The 22,553-nt window shown below is 51.3% G+C and overlaps 1 protein-coding gene across 4 annotated transcripts in view; it reads right to left on the bottom strand.

Moving 5' to 3' along the window:
- The window catches only part of DEAF1 (DEAF1 transcription factor), a 46,623-nt gene that overhangs the window by 9,487 nt on the left and 14,583 nt on the right, over positions 1–22,553 (bottom strand). For 2 of the 4 annotated variants that reach the window (XM_053562755.1, XM_053562756.1), the window contains exons 7-11: positions 22,149–22,275; positions 20,006–20,134; positions 19,370–19,498; positions 16,643–16,890; positions 2,770–2,859 (exon numbers count right to left, since the gene is read on the bottom strand). In XM_053562755.1, coding sequence (XP_053418730.1) covers positions 2,770–2,859; positions 16,643–16,890; positions 19,370–19,498; positions 20,006–20,134; positions 22,149–22,275 — 723 coding nt within the window. Of the gene's footprint in view, positions 1–2,769; positions 2,860–5,815; positions 6,327–9,993; positions 10,159–16,642; positions 16,891–19,369; positions 19,499–20,005; positions 20,135–22,148; positions 22,276–22,553 lie in introns of those variants that run through there. The other 2 variants (XM_053562758.1, XM_053562757.1) reach the window with 2 other exon arrangements.

Here is a 22,553-nt window from a genome sequence, read left to right as displayed (position 1 = left end):
AATGTAGAAGGGAAGAGGAGAGAGAGGGGAGGGGATGGGGGATATGGGAGGAGGGAAAGTATTTGGGGAGACCTTGCATACTGTGCATGATGCAATGGTACATTTCAAAACTATTAAGAGGCAGCACCTGTGGCTCAAAGGAATAGGGCACCAGCCCCTTAAGCCAGAGGTGGCGGGTTCAAACCCAGCCCCGGCCAAAAACTGTAAAAAAACAAAAACAAACAAACACAAAAACTATTAAGAGAAGAGTATAATGGTGATGGATGTGTTACTCAGTTCAATGTAAGCATTTTACATCGTATATCGAAGCAGTACACTGAACCCCGCAAATGCATCAATGTACAAAGTTATGATTTAATACAAAATAATAATAAAAAATAAAAATAGAAATAAAAAAAGTAAAATAAAAATAAAAACTTCTAATCCCTTAATCACAGGGTTAGCATAAACCTGGCATGGTTGGAGGGGACTTCTTGTGAATCACAAAAGACAGTCCGCAGGGAAAAAAAAAAAGCCAGTACAAAGCCAATCTGCCCTCCCTGTGACCATGTGCTTTCAGCTGTCCTTCCCAGTGGCCCTAGGCACATGTCACAGAGTCCCAAAGAGGAACAAAACAGCTTTGGATGCCTCTTCTCAGTGTGTCCATGGAACTTCAGAGTTCACAGACTTGGGCTTCAGACTGCATCTGAGGCTTGGGTTTCACCTCCAACACACTCAGACCTGAGCCTCAGGCTGCGAAGCTATGGGCGCTGGCTGCTCCCATGGCCCCAGGAGGACCCCAACAGGACAGTCCTAGGGGTCTGTTTTCTTCTCCTTGCTCCAGCATCCCTTTGAGGCCCTCTCTGAGTTCTGCAGTCACCTGCACCCACACCCTCCTCCCAGCTCCCATGCACTCCAGCTTCTGCCAAGCACCTCCACGAGATGTGGCTTTAGGAGGCCACCAAGCCACGAGCCTCAGCTGGAGAGGTGCAGCCAGCAGACTCAGCTGGGCCTTGCAGAGGCGGCTTGGGCTGTGTCTATGTCCAGATTCGTCTTCTTATCATCTCCTGACACAGTACCTTCTGTCACAACACCAAGAGTTCCCACCTTGCACAACGCTGAGAAAAGCCCAGCCCATCTGCCTCCGCTGCAGGCCCAGGAGTGGCTGGGCAGAGGAAGTTGGCCCCCCACATCTGCTCTCCTGAGTGCCTGGGCCATCCTTAGACCCACAGTCCACAGACCTCTGCCCACCCCAGGGGCAGCATGTCACCCCCAACTCCAGGCTCCTCCAAGGGAAGTGAAACCAGATTGAGAAGAGAAGCTGAAAAGCTGCAACTTCAAAACATGAGTGTGCTTTCCAGAGCATTCTAAAGAGGGCAGGAGGCCATTGTCACTGTGCCGGTGAGTCAGAGCAGGCCACATCCCTCCTGCAAGTCCAGGCCCTTAGAACTTTGCCCAGCTCCTGGCGCGCACAGGCAGACACCTCAGCATTGCCACACAGCAGGTCCACACCCTGTGCCCTTGCTCTTAGCACTTCTATTCCCACAGTCCTAGAAATAACTGTACAGGGAAATAAATTCTAGCATCATGCAGAGAAAATAACCCACTCACCAGGGGCTGAGGACAGAAAATGCCAAGTGGAGGTCATTCCCTGGGTCAGAGTGGGCCCTGCAGCCCAGGACGCCAGGCAGTGACACACCTCAGGGTGACACGCCACAGGGTGCCTCCTAGGGTGTCAGGACGTACGTCACAGGAAAACTTATCTCTACTGGACGTGCATGGGGGTGCCCACCTATTGTCCCAGCACACAGGAGGCAGATGCAAGAGGATCACTTGAGCCCAGGAGTTTGAGGCTGTCATGAGCTGGGCTGACACCAGGCACTACAGCCTGGGCAACAGGGCGAGAACATGTCTCAAAAATAAATTGTGGCCAGGCTTGGTGGCTCACTCATATTAATCCCAGCACTCTTGGGAGGCCAAGGCAAGTGGATGGCCTGCATTCAGGAGTTCAAGACCCTGTCTCTATTAAAAATAAAAAACCTAAGGCAAGAGGATTGCTTGAGCCCAAGAGTTTGAGGTTGCTGTGAGCTATGACACCCCTGCTCTCTAACGAGGGCTACAGCTTCAGACTCTGTCTCAAAATATATATATAAAATAAGTAAATAAATAAATTGAAGCTGGGCGCGGTGGCTCACACCTGTAATCCCAGTACTTGGGAGGCTGAGATAGGTGGATTGCCTGAGCTCAGGAGTTCAAGATCAGCCTAAGCCAGACGGAGACCCCATCTCTAAAAATAGCCGAGTGTTGTGGCAGGCGCCTGTAGTACCAGCAACTCGGGAGGCTGAGGCAGGAGGATTGCTTGGGCTCAAGAGTTTGAGTTTGCTGTGAGCTATAATGCCATGGTACTCTACCGAGGGTATAAATGAGACTGTCTCAAAAACAGAAATTAATTAATTAAAAAAAGACTTGTCTTTATTAAATAAAAATAATGGGGTAACTATAAATGCCTCAAAGTACTCTCAGGATGGAAAACCTTTTAAAATCTTAAGTTAGCCTTTGCTAGTCTAGAAAAATTCTCTTTACTTTCCTTAGAACCAATGGGCAGATAATAGAAATGGAAATGGTGAACAGTCACTCTTGCCTGGGTCTACGATACCCACCAGGCTGGGAAGCACTGACCACGCTGTCAAAGTCCAGTGTCCCTGGGGCACTGAGTTGGCCAGGAATGGGGGCCAGCAGGGCTGTGGCTGTGGGGAACCCAGGTTGGGGGTAGAGGGTACAGGTCCCTACCTTGCGCTGGCAGAAGGTGGAGCAGTAGTTAACCTTGTGGCAGCCGGTGCACTCGCTCAGGGCCTCACGGCCGCAGTTGACACAGGACTGCTGCAAGAAGCACAGAGCACCAGTGAGCAGGAGACAACCCATCCCCAGCCCGCCCAGAAGGCACTTCCCCCACCCCGCCAGGATTGGCAAGACCCCATGAATTCCAAGGAGCTTCCAGCTGGCCATGCAAGTCCACCACGTCCAGGCAAGGCCAGGCCACATCCAGGGCCTGCGTTCTGAGCTAGTCTGCGTGGCTCGCAGAGATGACACAGCATGTGACACGCTCTGTGCACTTTTTCCTTCACTGACATCAGTGGGGCTTTTCTTTTTAATCAGCCAGGGCAGGACCCAGAGGTAAATACACAGTTGGTGACAAACTGTCACGGCTAATTAGGGTGCTGGCGAGTGCTCCGTGAGAGGGGAATCACCTGGCCTCAGGAGTGCCTCAGTGCTGCAGCCGCAAGAAAGCCACAGGGACAGCTGTCACATCGCAGAGGGCAGCACACAGGCCAAGCGCTGCTGTGGGTGAGGAGCCATCCAACTCTGACCCCAGCTTGGTTCTGCCCATGACATGCAAAGCCCAGCAAATAGCTTTTAGGGTTCTGGTCTGAATTTCAGCTTCATTCTTTGCAAAATGCCATCTGTGTGCTGTCATTTCTCACTTGTAAAATATTAATACCCAATGTTCGCTCAGAAAGTATAAGCATGGAGCTGTAGCTCGGTGGTTAGTACACTAGCCCTGCACACCAGGGACGGTGAGTTCAAGCCTCACCTGGACCTGAGTAACAAAAAAAAAAAAAAAAAAGTATGTGCATCGGATAGGATCTCAGTTACCACTGTTGTGTTCTCTGCCTCCACTTTAAATGTCAAAATACTTAAAATGACAAAAAAAAAAAAAAAAGAAGTCTGTAAGCGCATAGAGAAACTCCTCTGGCAGAAAGAAGGCTTCCCAGATTCCATCACAGCCTGAGTTGCTCCCCCAACCCCTCACATACAAGAGGCCACAGTGGGCCGGGGTGGCCCTCAGAACAGCAATGCCCGTGCTGTGCCCATGGGTGACGTGAGCCCTGACACTGCCCCGGAGGCCACTGTCAGAGGGGCCCGGTGTGTGTGCCCAGTGTGGAACTGCATGGGAAGCTGTGGCAGTGCATGGCAGGACAGATAGCTCCAGACTCCACTAGCGCCTCTCCACTGCAGCGGTGTCAGCCTCTCCGGCCTCTCCAAGTGTACCCTTTGAAGATTCATTTAACTAAAAAGCGACCTTTTAGGAAGGCTGGACAGAGCCCAGGAGTTCGAGTCAAAGACATCGGCATGAACTCAAGCTGCTCAGCACACAGGTAAGAAACAGCTCAGACGTGTCTGTACACACGGCCCTGCTGTGAGCTGAGGCCCAGAAACTACAATACCCAGGAGTCTCCAGAACCTAGTAGAGGACCCTGTGCCCTTGGAGAAGTGCAGGTGTGGGGCCTGGACAGGGAGGGCACAGGGGGAGCCAGAGCACCCTGCGGGACAGTGGATCTGGAGGTGCACCAAGGGGAAAGCCCACTGACAGCACGCTGAGGCACCGCAGCTGGCTGGAGGAGTTCCACTGTGGCCAGACAGACAGCAGCACATCTGCAAGCCCATCCTGAGAGACGGGGATGGAGAAAACACCTCCCGCAGGGAGAGTCCCTGCATGGTGCCCAGACCTGCCGTGCAGGGTGGCACCATGGACTCACTCAGCAGCTAGTGTGGCAAAGTGGCATCAAGATGGCCTGTGACGTCATCTGGATGTCAGGGGCCACAGGACATGCCCCGTGCCTTCCTCCCCAAGAGGAAAACACAAGACAAACTCAAATGGGTGGACACCCAGAGGAGGCTGGCCAGCCCCCCTCAAAACTGCAGGGCACGGAGCAAGGCCTAGGACCCCCCCACGGCCAAGGGTGCCAGGGAGACGCCACTTGGAAGCCCCAGCAGGAGGAGGACAAGCGGGCAGAGGGACACACGGGACTGGACATCAGTCGGGGCATGTACACTGCAGAAGGTGAAGACTGGGAGGATGGCAACGACCCCATTCTGTGCTTTTTAGAAACCTGAGGGAAACTGCAGGCTGTAGACCACACAGATGGCAGGACTATCTGGGTTGGAGGCTGAGTCCCAACACCCAAGCCTGGTACAGCTTAAACAGTGGAGCGATGGGCATGGGAGGGGGACGGCACAGCCAGCAGGGAGCCCCTATGTGCCGCAAAGCAGCTCCGGGCGCCAGTGAGACACCAGGCTTGCTGCCCTTGCTGAGGGGCTCCCACTGCAGGGAGAGCAGCAGGAGCCGCCCGCACCCACACATGTGAGTTCATAGTTACAAAGCATGTATTATAGATCACTAAAAGCACCTTCTCCAAAAAGAGCCAACCAAGAACAGTAAGACCCTGAAATCACTTATAAAATGCCCAATAATTCTTTTAACTATCAAGAAATAAATATGTGTGTGTGTGTTTTTCAAGACACAGTCTCACTCTGTTATCCTGGGTAGAGTGCGGTGGCATCACAGCTCACAGCAACCTCAGACTCTTGGCCTTAATTGATTCCCCTGCCTCAGCCTCCCAAGTAGATGGGACTACAGGCGCCCACCACAATGCCTGGCTAGTTTTTCTAGTCTCACTCTTGCTCAGGCTAATCTCAATCAAAGTCCTGACCAGAGGGCTGGGATTACAGGCATGAGCCACCACACCCGGCAAGAAATACATTAATAATGTATTTGTTATTCTTTCTACAAATAAACTAAAATGTCTGGGGAGGTGTCAGACCCTGGCTCCAACCTCAGGCTCCTGCTGATGGGCACTGAGCAGATGGCCTGAGCAGGAGGAGCTGTTCTCACCAGCGTCTGAAGCCACCCAGGGCACCTTTCCTGCCTCCCCCAACCTGCTGTCAGCCCTGCCTCCCACCAGAATGTTTCCGATGCTTCCAGTCAGTGCACACCCAGCATCCTAGTGTCTGAGTTGCAGGCCTGGCTTGTCCCTGATGAGTGTGACTGGCCACAGGGCCGGGGTTGTGGCCTCATGGGGCCCAGGAGGGAAGGAGCAGGTCTGCCTCCCAGCGCCCTCCTCCTGAGGGCGGCTCTCTTACTAACACGGACGTGGAGCAGGATCTAACCGCCCCTTAGGGCGCGGGACTCTCAGCACCATACTCCCAGGCAGCTGCGGGTGGATCAAGCTGCTGGCACCATGGCCTACACTGTACAAGGACACCCAGCATCACCCAGCCCTGAGGCCCTGCCACATGTGCGCCTACATCTGCCACACCCACCTTCCCAGGCTGAAGAGTGGTGCAAATGGGATCTTGACAGTCAGACCACCAAGCCCAAGGCAGCAGTAAAGGTGGGCCGGGGTCGGCAGCACAGCTGTGCTCCCACACACTGCTCTGCCCACTCACCCCTCCGGGACCAGTGAACAGTGGTACAGGACCATTGCCCTTGGTAGAGTCTCATCCAGTTCCTGCCCTCAGGGCCCTGCAGAGCTGGTGAGGCCTATGATGATCCGGTTGGTGTGAAGCTGCCTTGAACACAGCAAATGGAAACGGTCAGCAAATGGACTTAGCCAGGTCTGTCCTAGTTCTGGACAGACTCCCACTTGTCCTCTGCTTCCTCTGTCGACATACAGAGCTCTAGTGCTGCTAACAGAATCCCTGCCCCTGGCCCCTTCAGCTCGGCTTGAAGAGGAGAGGAACATAGATTAGGCAGGACTATTGTCCTGAGAGGAAGCAACTGAAATAAGAAGAAACCCTCAAAAAATCAAGTTGGCTTATCTGAAAGCTGAACCCAGGCAACGACATAAGTAGATCAGAGGATTAGTCTCTACCAGCCTCTAATAGCCTCTTTCTGAGCCAGGCCAGAGTTTGCTGTTCCTGTGAAACCCCCACAGGGATCTCGAGGTAGCCGTGGACAAAATCAGATGCACAAACCCACTGAGAACTGAGACGCCTGGACCACATGAAGCTGACAGGGGAGGCCAACAGGCAGCCAGCAACTCCCAAAAGAATCCCAAACCCTGCTGGCCGCTCCCTCCAGAGGCAGCAGCCCCCACCAGACTATTCAACTGTCAGCTCCCAAGTGTCCCAAGACTGACACCAGCAAACCACCATGCTCCCTCAGCCACTGGCATGGGAACAAATCCAGCTGTGATACAGAATGGGAGTCCACCTGCCACAGGTCTGGGTGGGCCAGGGTGGCTCACATGAACGTTAGGTTTGCTGGAGAAAATGGCAGGCAAAAGCCCTTATCATCAGAACCCCTGTGCCTGGATTTCAAGGAGCATCATCTGAGCAAGGAGGCCCCCTTGGCATGCTCCTGGTCCCTGCTGCCATCTGGCATTCGGCAGGTGGGGGTGGGCAGTGGCGCTCCGGGGCCATCTGCACCCTGAGGCCCTGGGCACAGACACACAAGTGGACACATCAGAGACCCAGCACTGAACTTTCTATTAACCACCCACATGGTAACTCCTTCTAAATTTACATACCCTTCCCTCTAGTGCACTGCCACACTCGACTATATTTAACTTTGAAGAAGGAAGTTCAAAAGACCAGAGCAAGGCTGAGGAAGAGCAGAAAGGAACAGGGCCAGGCTGGAGGCAGGCAGGCCAGGCAGCGTGGCCAATCCCAACAGGGCTATGGCGGGCAGTCAGCCCGAGGCCCGGCTGCCACTTGGCCGGCCCACAGGACACTGTGCCCTTGACAGGGCGTGCGCTCTTCTGCTTTGTTTAATCTCTGCAGAACTAATCACATGCACACACACACACACACACGGACACAGATGTCCATGGTTAAAATTGGAAACCTCCCCCCCCCTTAACAGTCTCAGCTGGTCTAAGTTTCAGATGAAATGTGAGAGCAGGCGTCCCAGGCCCTCCCCTGCTATAAGCCCCTGCGTTCTCCTGGGGCTCCCTCTGACGCGCATCCCCCATGTGGAAAGGCTCTCTGGCTCTCTCCACACAGATGCACTCAGCAGGGCCACCCCCACCCCCACCAAGCCAAGGCACCACCTGCAAATAACACTGTCCTGGCATCAAGCCTTCTTCCTATGCCCACAGGCTCGGTGAATGAAAACTCACTTTAATCCAAAAAAAAAAAAAACTCACTTTAATCCTAGCTGATGTTTAAACATTAATATTATAGAAAATCTCTCGACATAAACCACTCAGTACTTTCTATGGACAGAAATGAGGCAGGTGACACCATGCTGCTACAAGCACCGTGCCCCACACTGCCACCACCCCAGCCCCATCCTTGCTGGCCTTGAGGGCCTCTGAGTCCCCATCCATAAGATCTCTTGAGGGAGACACTCAAAGGATACGCAATTCATATTTTTTTTTTAGACAGAGTCTCACTATGTCACCCTCAGTAGAGTGCTGTGACATCACAGCTCACAGCAACCTCATACTCTTGGGCTTAAGTGATTCTCTTGCCTCAGCCTCCCAAATACCTGGGACTACAGGTGCCTGTCACAATGCCCGGCTACTTTTTGGTTGTAGTTGTCACTGTTGTTTGGCAGGCCTGAACTGGGTTGGAACCCATCAGCCTGGTGTATGTGACTGATGCCCTGGCCACTGAGCTACGGGCATCAAGCCGATGACCTATAATTCTAATTCAGAGTCATCGTCACAGTCACAGAGCCCAGCTACCTTGCCCCTGCCCAGGTGCTGGGGCTACCATGCCACCACAAAGATCAAAGTGATGTTGGAATGGCCAAACACACCTAGTACTGAAGGTGGACACTCCCGTCTGCTGGTGCCCATGAATGCTCATCAGGTCAGCCCAGAGGCTGCTGCAGGCAGGAACTCATCCCCGCCTGAGGCCCTACTGTACAGAGAACAGCCCCAGCCAAGCAACTGCCCACCACATCATGGGGGGCATGCCATCCAGAGCCCCCAAGCCCATGTCACGGGGGGCACACTGCCCCAGCCCACTACATAATGGGTGTCATACCACCCAGAGCCCACCAACCCACCACGTCACAGGAGGCACACTGCCCCCTTCCCCCAGCCCACCACATCATGGGGAGCACATTGCCCAGAGCCTCCCAGCCCACCATGTCACAGGGGACACACTTCCCCCAGCCCACAACATCACGGTGGGCATGTCATCCAGAGCCCCCCAGCCCACTATGTCATGGGGGGCAAACTGCCCCCAGCCCACCACATCACGGGGGGCACATCTCTCAGCCCACCACATCACAGGGGGCATGCTGCCCAGAGTCTGCCAGCCCACCATATCACAGGGCACACTGCCCTCAGCCCCTAGCCCACCACGTCATGGGGGGCACACTGGCCCCAGCCCATCACATCACAGGGGGCACACTGGCCCCAGCCCCCAGGCCACCACATCATGGGGGGTATACTACCCAGAACCCTCCGGCCCACCACATCATGGGGGGCACGCTATCCGCAGCCCCCAAGGGAGCAGCCTCGCTGGTACATAATGGCCACCAGGAAGCAAAGGAGCTCCTGCTGTGACTAAAGTGGCTCCATCAGGCTGCTTTGTTCATAAGTGTACAGCCTGTTCCTGGTTATACACAGACACTTTGCAGTTCCTTCCCCAGCTCCTCAGCAACTGTTGTGGGAGGGGCCGGCCTGGTGGGCTCTAACAGACTAGACCGTTAAGGGCTGTGGTCCTGCCTGTGAGCATGGCTTCCTGGGCTATGAGCTTGTTGAGTTACGACATCTTAAGAAAATAGAAAAAATAAAAACTCCTGCCACTGCCTTAGATAAGGAGAGCTTAAATAAGTCCTAGACAGTCAACTAATACACACCATATAGTACATCAGCACGTCGTGGCCTGTGCTCAGGAGGCTGAGGCAGGAGGACTGCTTGAGACAAGAGTTCGAGGCTGCAGTAAGCAGTGATCACACCTCTGCATGGCCCCTGCACTCAAGCCTGGGTGACAGAGCAAGACCTTGTCTCTAAATAAACAAACAAAAAAGCTGAAATGTTTATAGAGGCTCAATTTACAACTGAAAAGATGTGGAGACCCCGAGTGTCCATCACCTCATGAATGGATTAACAAACTGTGGTCTACGTACAACACAGAGTATCATTCAGCCATAAAGAAAGATGGAGACTTTACATCTTTTCCATTTACCTGTAAGGATTTGGAAAACACCCTCCTAAACAACGTATCACAAGAACAGAGTAGCAAGTATGCCGTGCACTCAATACTAATAGGAAACCAGCAGATGAACAACTACACGCCTGCAGGAGAGAAAAACACATTTAAATGCAAGAAGAGTGCAGGGGACAAGGGTGTGTGTGGTAAATTCTCACCCAGCAGGCACAGCGTAGGGTACAGGGCACACCTCCTGGGTGAAGAGCTCAGCTGCAACTCTGATTTTATCTACGAATGCAAACATTGTAACCTAAGCATATGTACTCTTATTGTAAAATAAATTAAAGAAAAAGAAAAAAACCAGTTTTCCTCCATATCCAATTAAGCTTATAATTTGGAATTTATTTTTTCTACAAATCATAAGACTTCACTTTTATGCCATCAGGAAAAAAAAGACAGAAAATGAAACTCAGCTGGGTACAGTGGCTCACCCCTGTAATCCCAGCACTCTGGGAGGCTGAGGTGGGAGGATCCCCTAAGCTTAGGAGTTTAAGACCAGCCTGAGCAGGAGTGAGACCCTTTCTTTACCAAAAACGGAAAAATTAGCTAGGTGTCGTGGTACACACCTGTAGTCCCAGCTACTGGGAGGCTAAGGCAAGAGGACTGTTTTAGCCCAAGAGTTTGAGGTTGCTATGGGCTGTGACGCCATAGCACTCTACCAAGGGTGATAGAAAGAGACCCTGACTCAAAAATAAATAACCACACACACAGTGAAGCTCAGAGTGTCGTCTGCCCACACATGATGCTGAGGTGAGGACAGCTGTAAGCTCAGATGCTCAATAAAGGCACAACAGAACAACGTCTCCTACACACCACTCGAGAGAAGGGGAAAGCCGATGTGAAACTGTCCTGGCATTTCCAAAGCTCAGCGTGCTGAATGTGCTGTGATTTCAGTGGAGAGGAGCACAGATCCTTTCTAACTAAAAGGCTTAGCATTCTTCTGCCAGACAGGGGATTTTACGGTTATTGGGATTTTACACATTTCTTTCTTAGAAATACATAAAATTATAAATAAAATACAACGCCTGGCCTTCAGAGGTGGGGAACTTGGCCAACCCAGCGGCATTCGGCTGACCTAAGGGACAGAGGTGCCAGCACCCTGTACCACCCAGGGGCAAGAGGCTGCCTAGTGACTACATGGGGAAATGGAATCAGGAGGGCCTCTCTGCTGAGGGCCCCTGTCCAGAAGGCCTGGGGGACTACATGCAGTCGTAGAAATAATCCTAGCAAGGAGAGGGCCACACAGCGAGAACCCCCATGGCCCAGAAATGCTTAAGTCCTTGTCTGACTCCTACTGCATACGTGCTATGAGGAAAAGAACCCTGGGGGCCCAGCAGGGAGCAGCTGCTGAAAGCCCAGGACTCAGCAGCTGCCCACTGCCAGGGAGAGTCTGGTATTTGAATCTTAACAAGTCAGCACCCAAGGCTTCCAAGAAAGCCAGGAGAACCACACCTTGCCAGCACCAACACTAAGGACGTCAGATCTGTTCTAACAAAGGATGAAGGCTGAGCTTTGCCAGACGGTCAGCCAGGACTCTGACCGCCTACCACAACAAGTCAGCACTTTTCAAAAAAGGTAACAGAACCCAACAGACATTGGTGAAGGGAGCACGACAAGACCATGGTGAAGAGAAACAGCAGACAGAAGCAGGTGCTGAGATGACCCGGATGCTGGAGTCAGCTGAGAGTTTACAGAAGTGCTTGGAAATGTCCAGTCAACTCAAAGCTGATCATGGAGGGTGGACAGCTGAGCAGTGTGAGCAGAGAACACAGGCATTACAAGATCACGGTTCAGTTCTCCGCTCATCGCCTCTCCACAGTAGTATACACCCACACACCCTGCAGTATACACTGAGATAACAAAATTCCTTCAAGCACAGCTCTGCCCATGCTGGCCCAGGACATGGCCACTCCACCACAACTTCTCAGCACTGAGCCCAGATCCCTGCACACTTTGAAGTCATCGGCCAGTATAGTGCCCAGCTCCCTGGGCATGCCGCACCCCCAACTTCCAATTGCCTGCCCCAGGGTCATTCCAGAGGGCTGCCTCTTACTTGATGGAAGCTCCAGACCACCTCAGACCTGACCAAACCAGTAAACTTTTCTGATATCCTGCGGGCTAAACCAAAACTTCTCCAGAAAGGCCTAAATCCAAGCTTTGGAGACAGGCCCTTCCCAATTTGTTCTTCCCTGGGCACTTTCTCTCAGAATTAGGGGCCACAGTTTCCTTATGTCTTATAGTTTCTCTTGTCATAGCTAATAACTCTTTATATTAAACTCCTATTTCTTTTTTTTTTTTTTGTAGAGACAGAGTCTCACTTTATGGCCCTTGGTAGAGTGCCGTGGCATCACACAGCTCACAGCAACCTCCAGCTCCTGGGCTTAAGCGATTCTCTTGCCTCAGCCTCCCACGTAACTGGGACTACAGGTTCTTTTTTTTTGTTGTTGCAGTTGGCCCGGGACAGGTTCGAAACCCGCCACCCTTGGTGTATGTGACTGGCGCCATAATCACTGTGCTACGGGCGCTGAGCCTAAACAGACTTCTAAATAACCCAGCTCAAAGTACAAAAGTAGACCTATATTTAAAACATCAGTTGTTGTTCAGAAACTCCCAAAAGCCTCTCAAAATGGGGAAAGTCTGTATATAAATGTTGCTGGACAACTAGAAGAAAATGAATCCAGAGTCTCAAAATGTTATGTTAAGCCAAAGAAACATGACACACAGTACGTACGTCGTACTCATCATGCCACCGGCATGGAATCCCACAGCAGCGGACTGACCACTGAAGACAAAGGTCAGCACAGTGTTTTTCTCTGGGGCGAGGACTGACAGGGGACACAGGAGAGTTCTGGAGGGACAGATGTCCTCAGTTGTGGCTGGGCGAGGACTCACCATTCACTGGGCATCTTACTGCATTTATATTTTACCTCAACTAAAAAAAAAAAAAAAAGACCCTGGGCGGCACCTGTGGCTCAAGGAGTAGGGTGCCAGCCCCATATGCTGGGGGTGGCAGGTTCGAGCCTGGCTCCAGCCAAAACTGCAAAAAAAAAAAAGACCCAGCTGACCACAGTGGCTCACACCTGTAATCCCAGTACTCTGGGAGGCCAAGTCGAGTCAACTGCTTGAGCTCAGGAGTTCAAGACCAGCTTGAGCAAGAGCAAGACACCATCTCTACTAAAAATAGAAAAACTAGTCAGATGTTGTGGTGGCCACCTGTAGTCACAGCTACTTGGGAGGCTGAGGGAGGAGGATGGCTTGAACTCAGGAGTGTGAGGTTACTATGAGCTATGACACCACCGTACTCTAACCAGGATGACAGAGTCAGACTGACTAAAAAAAAAGCAAAACATACTAGACACACTATACAGGGCTACATTTTTTTTTTTTTTTTGCCCTTAACCCTTCTTGTCTTCCATAAATTTCTGCATAAATATGTATTAATTTGCAAGATACTTTGTTAAAAAGTATTTTTAAATTATCTTCTGTCTTCAGGTGTGGAAACATTTTTCTTCTTCAGAAACAAATTAATCACATATTGAAAAATCATTTAGAAAATTAAAAGTGAGCTAGGCTGATGCCACAGCACTCTAGCTCAGGCAACTAGAGACTCTGTCTCAAAATAAAGAAAAAAAAAGATAGAACACAAAAGGACGCGAGGAACAGACGATAAACAGCAGGACCCCAGTCTCTTCAGTGTGGGATGTGGTCCGTCAGCCCAGGAGCCCGGGGCTGCTGCCGGGGCACTGCTCCTGGCCAAGCCCTGGAGAACAGCGCTGGCATCCCTGGAGGACACAGACCTGAAAAGACTAAGGACTTTCTTTCTTTCCCTTTATTTTTTTTTTAGGTAGAGTTTTATTTTGTCACCCTCGGTAGAGTAACATGGTGTCAGCTCACAGCAACCTCAAACTCTTGGACCTAAGCAATTCTCTTGCCTCAGCCTTCCAAGTAGTTGGGACTATAGGCGACCGCCACAATGTCCAGCTATTTTTTTTTTTAGAGACAGGGTCTCACATTTGCTCAGGCTGGTCTTGAACCTGTAAGCCCAGGCAATCCACCAGTCTCTGCCTCCCAAAGTGCTATGCTTACAGCTACCGCGCCCATAACAAACCAAGGACTTTCAAAGCAAGACAGCCACTGGAAAAGAACAGAGCTGTGGTCATGGCCAGGCTGAGCCCAGGCCGTCTCCTCTGTCAGAGGAGACTGCAGATCTGTTCTCCCTGAAACCCGAGTGGACAAGCTATGTGTACCCCTCTATGAAGTGGCGAAGGGCAGATCAGTACTGATGTGCAGCATTATTTCAAAGGAGACATCTTCCTGGATGAAAAGAAAAAGCTGCATGGGCTACAAAGGCAGAAGACGATGTTTATGGGATTTATCCCCCTGGGGGTGTAGAATGACTTCTTCCAGGCCTGGAATGAGGCTGCCCTGGAAACCCAAAAAGTGATGGCTTCATCCTCACGGGAGTTTTTGTGGTGGGATCAGGAAAACAGGGCATTCTTCCCATGCACCAAGAAAAATAATGTGGAGGCAAAGTAAACCCACTTTCTCTTCCGGAAGCCGCTAGGACCTCAGGGGAAAGTGACTGTGTGAAACTGCCTAATGCAGGCTAAGTTGGGGCCCTTCCCTTGCCAGTGTCACTGGAGGTGGAGGGTCCACTGTGTCCCTGAGAAGTCAGAGGCCCTGGGCGGCCTCTGTGACTCAATGGGTAGGGCGCCAGCCCCATACACCGCTGGTGGCAGGTTTAAACCCGGCCCTTAGGTGGCGCCTGTGGCTCAAAGGGATAGGGCGCTGGCCCCATATACAGGAGATGGCGGGTTCAAACCCAGCCCCGGCCAAAAACTGCAAAAAAAAAAAAAAAAAAACCCGGCCCTGGCCAAACTGCAACAAAAACATAGCCGGGTGTTGTGGCAGGCGCCTGTAGTCCCAGCTACTCAGGAGGCTGAGGCAAGAGAATCACCTAAGCCCAGGAGCTGGAGGTTGCTGTGAGCTGTGTGACACTGCGACACTCTACTGAGGGTGATAAAGTGAGACTCTGTCTCTACAAAAAAATAAAAAAGAAGTCAAAGGCCCACTCACACTGTGCTCCCAGTGTGGACTGTTAACTTATTTAATCCTGTCTGCTGTTTATGCCCAATAAGGCAAAATAGCCCCCAAAGAATGCTGACAATAAGAACTGGTAAGGGTCGTCTTAGCTAAAACCTAGAAAATATGAGACTTAAAATTGACTGCTGCACCTCACAGATGTATGTGGTGTTTTCTGTTAGTTGAAGTGATTTTTATTTTCCTATCTTCAAAAATCTGAGAAAAGTTGACTGGGAAATTAGAGAATATAAGGTTTTTGACTTTTATGGTTTCTATTTATAACATGTTATGTAATGTCAAAGAATATTCATATGAAGGAATTAATATGCTCCAGATTAGTTTGATAAAGATGAATTATGAGGTGAGAAATAAAGAAAATCAAGAATCTGAAAAGCTCATCTTTCCAGTGGTCTATAAAAAGTAGAAAAGAAGCATTGTGTGTGTGGGCGCCCCTAGTCCTACCTACTCAGGAGGCTGAGGCAAGGGAATCACTTAAGCCCAAGAATTGGAGGTTGCTGTGAGCTGTGATGCTACGGCACTCTACCGAGGGTGACAAAGTGAGACTCTGTCTCTAAAAAAAAAAAAAGATAGTAAGTAAGTAAAAATAGGGGAAAAAAAGTTTCCTATAGATTTGGTGGGAAAAAATCAATTTGACTTTTGTTTATAAACCATCATCTACATTTACCAAACCAAGAAAAGCAGCTATTAAGAAATACATTCCTATCCTTTTTGCATTTTGTAGGGACAGAGTCTCGATATTGTCCAGGCCGGTCTCAAACTTCTGGTTGCAAGGGCCCTCCTGCCTCAGCCTCCCAAAGCACTAGGACTGCAGGTGCAGCGTCTAGCCTTTTCTATAACGTTCGAGTCCCCCTGAGGTCACCTTCTGCCTCACGCCCCATGTGAGTGGTTCTTGCCCTGCTGTAGTTAAGCTATGAAGAGATGCTGAATGGCCACCACCTCTCTCCAAGTGACTCGAACCCTGCTAATTTATCTTTGGAATACTAATGGTGGCACACGCCGAGCCCCTCTTCATCCCCGAGGCTGAAGGCCTCATGCAGAGAAGCCAAAGATGCACCAGTGACTTTTGCTTGTGCTGCAATAGAAGGACACTGAGGGCAACCCACCCACAAGCTGCTCCATGATGCCCGGAAGCCGCCAGGCAGGGGCCTTGCCCTCTGCAGAATGTGCCAGGAAGCAGGGGCACAGTGCACAGGACAGTCCCAGTGGTGCCTTGTGACAGCAGGCAGAAAGACCTCAGCCCCAGAAAGGGGCGAGCATGCACCCTGCCAGCACCTACACAGATGCGCCAAGTGGCCCTTCTCCAATCTCACAAAACTCAAGGCCATTTCACTCCACAGGGATGATCTGGGGTGTGAGAAATGTCATACAAGGTGAATATTCAAAAATCACCGCTGGTGTGTGTAACACTATCTTCCCTTTTGATATCAACTGATCTTATTTCTGGAAACCAAACAGCTGTCACTCTGCTGTAAGAAAGACTTCATGTGTAAATGATCCTGGGGGCAGAGTGGGTGTCCTGAGCCAAGCAGAGCCACATCACTGGCCTGAGGGCCGCACAACACAGGTGGGCTTGGCCAGGCGCTGGTCCCTGTGCACGTGTGACTGTTACCTCTTTGCGTTCTGCATCTGCCTGCATTTTGGCCTGGGTCACGGCAGCCTCTCGGTAGGAGCTGGCCTGCTTGGCCTGTTCAAACAGCGTCTTCAGCTGCTGCGCTGTGCTGAGCAAAGAGTTGACCATCTCTTCCAGGTACAGCCAGCTCCGCTGCTCGGACATCTCCAGCCCGTTGACCACCGTGGGGGACGCGGCTTTGGTGGGGGTGGGGGGTGGGATGGCCAGGGCAGGCAGGGACGTCAGCACTAAAACGTTTGCAGAGCAAAACAACAGGAAATCAGAACACTGCCTGATTTCCAAACAGCTTCTACTAAAACTCCCACCAGATATGGAGGAGTGAGAGGAGTGCTCCAGGCACACTGCCCTGCCCAGCCCCACACTGTACATTCCTAACACCATCACCCAAATCTCCTGCTAATGTCAGACCCAATCCCACAAAGGCTGAGCTGGACATTGCCAGGTGCAGGGGGTGGCTAAGAAACATTTATGGAATCATCCGTGAAGATGATGAGGGACTTGACCCACATTAACTCCCACCAACAACAAAGCAGACGGAAGAACTACAGTCCCCCGGGCTCCTGTCTGCTCACCTAGAGTGTTTCTGGATGTTAGCGCTCACGTGGGGAATTGAGTAAGGACAATGGGAGCTGCACTTGTCATAGTGTGAGAAGAAAGTTATACAGTGGGAAAGAAAGGAACTAGAATGAACTCGGATTTGGGACAGGAACAAAATGATGGTGTGAACTCAAGGCTTCCAAGACATACAGATTTGGGGTGGTGCCTATGGCTCAGTGGGTAGGGCACCAGCCCCATATATCAAGAGTGGTGGGTTCAAACCCAGCCCTGGCCAAACTGCAACAAAAAAATAGCCAGGTGTTGTGGCAGGCACCTGTAGTCCCAGCTACTTGGGAGGCTGAGGCAAGAGAATCACCTAAGCCCAGGAGTTGGAGGCTGCTGTGAGCTGTGAGATGCCACAGCACTCTACTAAGGGTGATAAAGTGAGACTCTGTCTCTATAAAAAAAAAAAAACATATAGATTTAGAACATGTGTGCACATGTGCGTGAATGCCCATGTTCCTTACCTCTGGCCACTGAGGAGGCCTGGGGGCAGCGAGCCCGCTGCCTACCCAGAGATGAGCTGTTGGTGTGAAGCTCTAGCCCTCTGGGAAAAAAAAAAGCCCTGATATATTGCACAGGCTGTGTCATGGTGCAAAAAGCCCGCTATGCCCTCTAAGCAGGAGACCCGGTCAGCACAAGAGCTGGTGACGTGTGGCTCCAGCCCACGGTGGCCAGGCCTAGGAGCACCGCTCACCACTGAAGGGTCAGACTCCTGGGGGCCAGAGAACCAAGGTGAGTCCCAGACATGCCACAACCAACTCTCTGGAGAGCATCAAAGCATCGGGGCCCAAAGCCAGGCCTGCAGCAGGCTGGAGAGAAGGTGGCCAGATGACTCTGAACAGCAGGCCCCAGAGGGCAGGAAGACGCCTGCATTTGTTCACTGATTTTGATGTTCCTTTGTTTTCAGGAAAAACACTGAAGTGTTTCGAGTGACTAAGAACTTACTCTCAAATAGTTCTATGTGTTGAACAAGTTTCTTATTCTGTATTTTCAATTTTCTTTTTATTGAGACAGGGTCTCACTCTGTACCCTGGGTAGAATGCCATGGTGTCACAGCAACCTCACATTCTTGGGCTCAAGCAATTCTCCTACCTCAGCCTCCCAAGTAGCTGGGACTACAGGCACCCGCCACAATGCCTGGCTAGCTTTTCTTTTTTTTATTTTTTTTGGCTGGGACTGGGTTTGAACCCACCACCTCCGGCATATGGGACCGGCGCCCTACTCCTTGAGCCATAGGCGCCGCCCAACCTGACTAGCTTTTCTATATTTAGTAGAGATGGGGTCTCACTCTTGTTCAGGCTGGTCTCGAACTCCTGAGCTCAAGGGACCCACACACCTCAGCCTCCCAAAGTGCTGGGATTACAGGTGTGAACCACTGAGCCAGGCCAAGAAAATACTTTTCAATATCTTATGAATTCCAAACTTATGAACAAGTTTCTTGCTGCATCGTCTATAAATAACCAAATGTGTACCAATTCAAAAGTTTCAATCAATCACTGATTATATGTACCATATTTTTCATTTTTTTGAGACAGATTCTCACTATGTCACCCTGGGTAGAGTGCCATGGTATCATAGCTCACAGTAACCTCAAACTCTTGGCTCAAGAGATCCTCTTGCGTCACCTCCAGAGTAGCTGGGACTACAGGTGCCCACCACAATGCCTGGCTATTTTTAGAGACGGGGTCTCGCTCTTGCTCAGGCTTGAACCCAGGCTGGTCTAAATGCCTGGGCTCATGTGATCGTCCCAAAGTGCTGGATTACAGGTATGAGCCAGCACACTGGGCCAGGGCTGTCATCCTTTCACCAGAAACTGGTGCTTGAGTCAGCTCAGACATCAAAACCTCACGCTGGGCAGTGTGTGTCCTTGTGGGTAGGATGGTGGGAAATGCCTCTTCCTCCATGCCAGGTAAGAGCAGGGACGTGCAGGCCAATCATCTGTATGGGAGTGGTCTGCCGATGCACCAAAAGCGCCTCCCAGAGCACATACTGAGTGGGTAAGGTTGTGTTTCAAAAAAACTTTATTTATAAACATAGGCATGGACCACAATTTGCCACTAGCTCCTGATCTAATTCAACCTACAATCTGAAATATTTCAAACTTACCTATTTTGGGATGTGATGTTGGCAATGCAGCTTCTGGAAAAGGTGCAATCTGGCAGCTATCCTGATAGCCGGGGTAGTGAGGCTCAGGATGGCCGACCCTGCATGGGGGCTGCACACCAGCCTCCTGGACTGTTGGCGAGAAATGGGACAGGGCAGCTCAGCACTGGCCTCGGGCACTGAAGATGCCAACTCAACTGTCCACACCTAGCGACTCAATGCTGGGCCACGTGTGCCTGAGCCCCTGAAATGTACCGAGTCTGGGTAGGATCTGGGATGTGTCACATGGAAAACGATACATTGCAAAAAACCCTTCACCTATTTCATTTATTTTATTCAGAACTGCACACCCCATGTGGGGTTGCTTCCACCAGCCAGCCCTGGTCAGGAGCAGGGGGCTGGCGATGCATGGGAGCTCCTGGCCACTGTGCTGGGGTGCAGCCTGTCACCACCGTCAACTCTCACACCCCTGCCCCACCCAGCCTGCATAACCTACCGTAAGGTGCCTGCACACCCCCACCAACAAACACGCCCCAGTCCAAGACACCCTGGAGGTGCCAGCAGCCCACCCAGCCCTAGTTGGCAGCCAACATAAGACAGAAGGGCCAGGCACTTGAGGCAGGTGCTGGGGCAACTCGCCTGTGGCTCCTGTGAAGACGTCGCCCTGGGCAGGACTCTCTGATATGACGGCAGTGGCCTCCACGGTGGATGCCCGGTCAAAGGTCAGTGCCCCAGAGGTAGTGATCTGCCCTGACGGGGTCACGGTGACTGGAAGAGAAGCATGGGTTACTGGGAGACTCGTAGGCCCTGTACCCGCTGCTCCTGGGGAACCCAGGGAGCCAGGGCCAAGGCAAGGCCCCGTCCCACACATGCAAACAGACACACTAGAACAGGTGACTGTGGCCGCCTATAGGGAGACACCTGATGAGGCTGGAGGGCAAGCCTGCTGTCACCCCATTTGCTGTGAGAGTTGTGGAAATGTGCTGCCTAGCCAGAAAACAGACTACAACTTTAAATTATTTAAAAATACTTTGCAAATCAGTGTAACCTGGCTTATTGTACCCTCAATGAATCCCCAACAATAAAAAAATTAAATAAATAAAATAAATAAATAAATAAAAATACTTCGCAAGGCTGGGCAAAGTGGCTCATGCCTGTAATCCCAACACTCTTGGAGGCTGAAGTGGGTGGATTTCTTGAGCTTACGAGTTTGAGATCAGCCTGAGCAAAGAGTGAGATCCCATCTCTACTAAAAAGAGGAAAACTGAGGCAAGAAGATCGCCTGAGCCTAAGAGTTTGAGGTTGCTATGAGCTCTGATGCCAGGGCACTCTACCAAGGGCAACAGAGCGAGACTGTCTCAAAAAATATATAAATAAAATAAAAAATAGGCTGGGCACAGTGGCTCACGTCTGTAATCCTAGCACTCTAGGAGGCTGAGGCAGGTGGTTTGCTTGAACTGAGGAGTTCAAGACCAGCCTTAGCAAAGAGTGAAACCTCATTTCTACTAAAAATAGAAAAACTAAGGCAAGAGTATCACTTGAGTCCAAGAGTTTGAGGTTGCTGTGAGCTGTGACGCCACAGCACTATACACAGGGCAACAGCTTGAGACTGTCTCCAAAAAAAATTAAATTAAAAACAAAAATAAAGGCTGGAAGTGGTGGCTCACACCTGTAATCCTAGCACCCTGGGAGGCCGAGGCGGGTGGATTGCCTTGAGCTCAGAGGTTCAAGACCAGCATAAGACAAAAAAAAGCTGGCGATGGATGGCACCTATGGCTCAAAGGAGTAGAGCGCTGGCCCCATATGCCAGAGGTGGCGGGTTCAAACCCAGCCCCAGCCAAAATCTGAAAAAAAAAAAAAAAAAAAAAAAAAGCTGGGCATTGTGGTGGGTGCCTATAGTCCCAGCTACTTGAGAGGCTGAGACAAGAGAATCGCTTAAGCCCAAGAGGTGGAGGTTGCTGTGAGCTGCGATGCCATGGTACTCTACTGAAGACCACAAAGGGAGACTCTGTCTCAATAAAAAAGAAAGAAAGAAAGAAAAAAAAACTTCAAACTAAGAAGACTGAAAGCCAATTGAAAGCAAAATTTACAAATAAAAAATAAAAATACTTTGCAATTTAAATTAAGACAATAACTTCCATCAAAACTGAAGGTACAAAGTGGCCAAGACCCACACACAGCAGGTGCGACACTGCAGGGAGGGGCACCCTGCCCCACAGAGAGCCAGCAGGCTTCAGAGACCCGGCTCTGCACTTGCCAGGGCCAGACTCTCACCACCTCAGCGCCGGCTCCCACCTCTCCCCACCCCTGAGATCTTCCCACCCACTTACTATGTCAGTCTACTCCTAACAGGAGGCTGCTTCCCTCTTGACCAGGAGGTGTCACTGCCACTGGCCTCTCTGAAGAAGGGGGGGTGGGGGGGACGCAGTGGGATGCACCCCACACACCCTCACAGCAGTTCCCACCGCCCTTGCCTGCCTCCTTAGGAAGCCCGTCCTGAGCACTGTGTAAGGGACTAGGACTCATTAGGACGTGTCCACTGCATACAGGCCACACACCCACCACTGTTCTTAGCCTGGGAAACAGCCAAGGACGTGGCAGATAGTGCCCAGCACCGTCTCCAGGGAGGAAGGCAGAGCTGAGCTGGGGATCCTTCCCTGCCCGGGAGAGGCAGCGGGCACCCCTCTGCCCCACGATGTGCTTCTGGAAAGAGTCCCACAGTCAACGCACTGCGCATTGACGGGGAGGTCCCCGAGGCACAGTGAGGCTGGTCTGTACTCACAGGTGGTGGCGGCTGTGGCAGGCAGCAGCGTGATGTTCTTGGGAGCGTCCTTCTTCACCGGGGTCGTGGGCAGCTCATTCTCCTTCTTGCGCCTTTTGTAAGGCACAAAGAGCCTGACAGGGCCGCTCTGTGGAGAAAGGCAGAGCTGGGAGGACAGCCTGCTCCCATGTGAAAAGGTGTTTTGTGCTTTCTTTCCTTTTTTTTTTTTGTAGAGACAGAGTCTCACTTTATTGCCCTCAGTAGAGTGCCATGGTGTCACAGCTCACCGCAACCTCCGGCTCCTGGGCTTAGGCGATTCTCTTGCCTCAGCCTCCTGAGTAGCTGGGACTACAGGCGCCCGCCACAATGCCCAGCTATTTTTTGGTTGCAGTTTGGCCAGGGCCAGGTTTAAACCCACCACCGTCA

The sequence above is a fragment of the Nycticebus coucang genome, chromosome 14 (genome assembly GCF_027406575.1).
Source record: "Nycticebus coucang isolate mNycCou1 chromosome 14, mNycCou1.pri, whole genome shotgun sequence".
NCBI classification, from domain to species: Eukaryota; Metazoa; Chordata; class Mammalia; order Primates; family Lorisidae; genus Nycticebus; species Nycticebus coucang.
The sequence above is the reverse complement of the archived record's forward strand: the minus strand, read 5'-3'. Positions and strand labels throughout refer to the sequence as shown.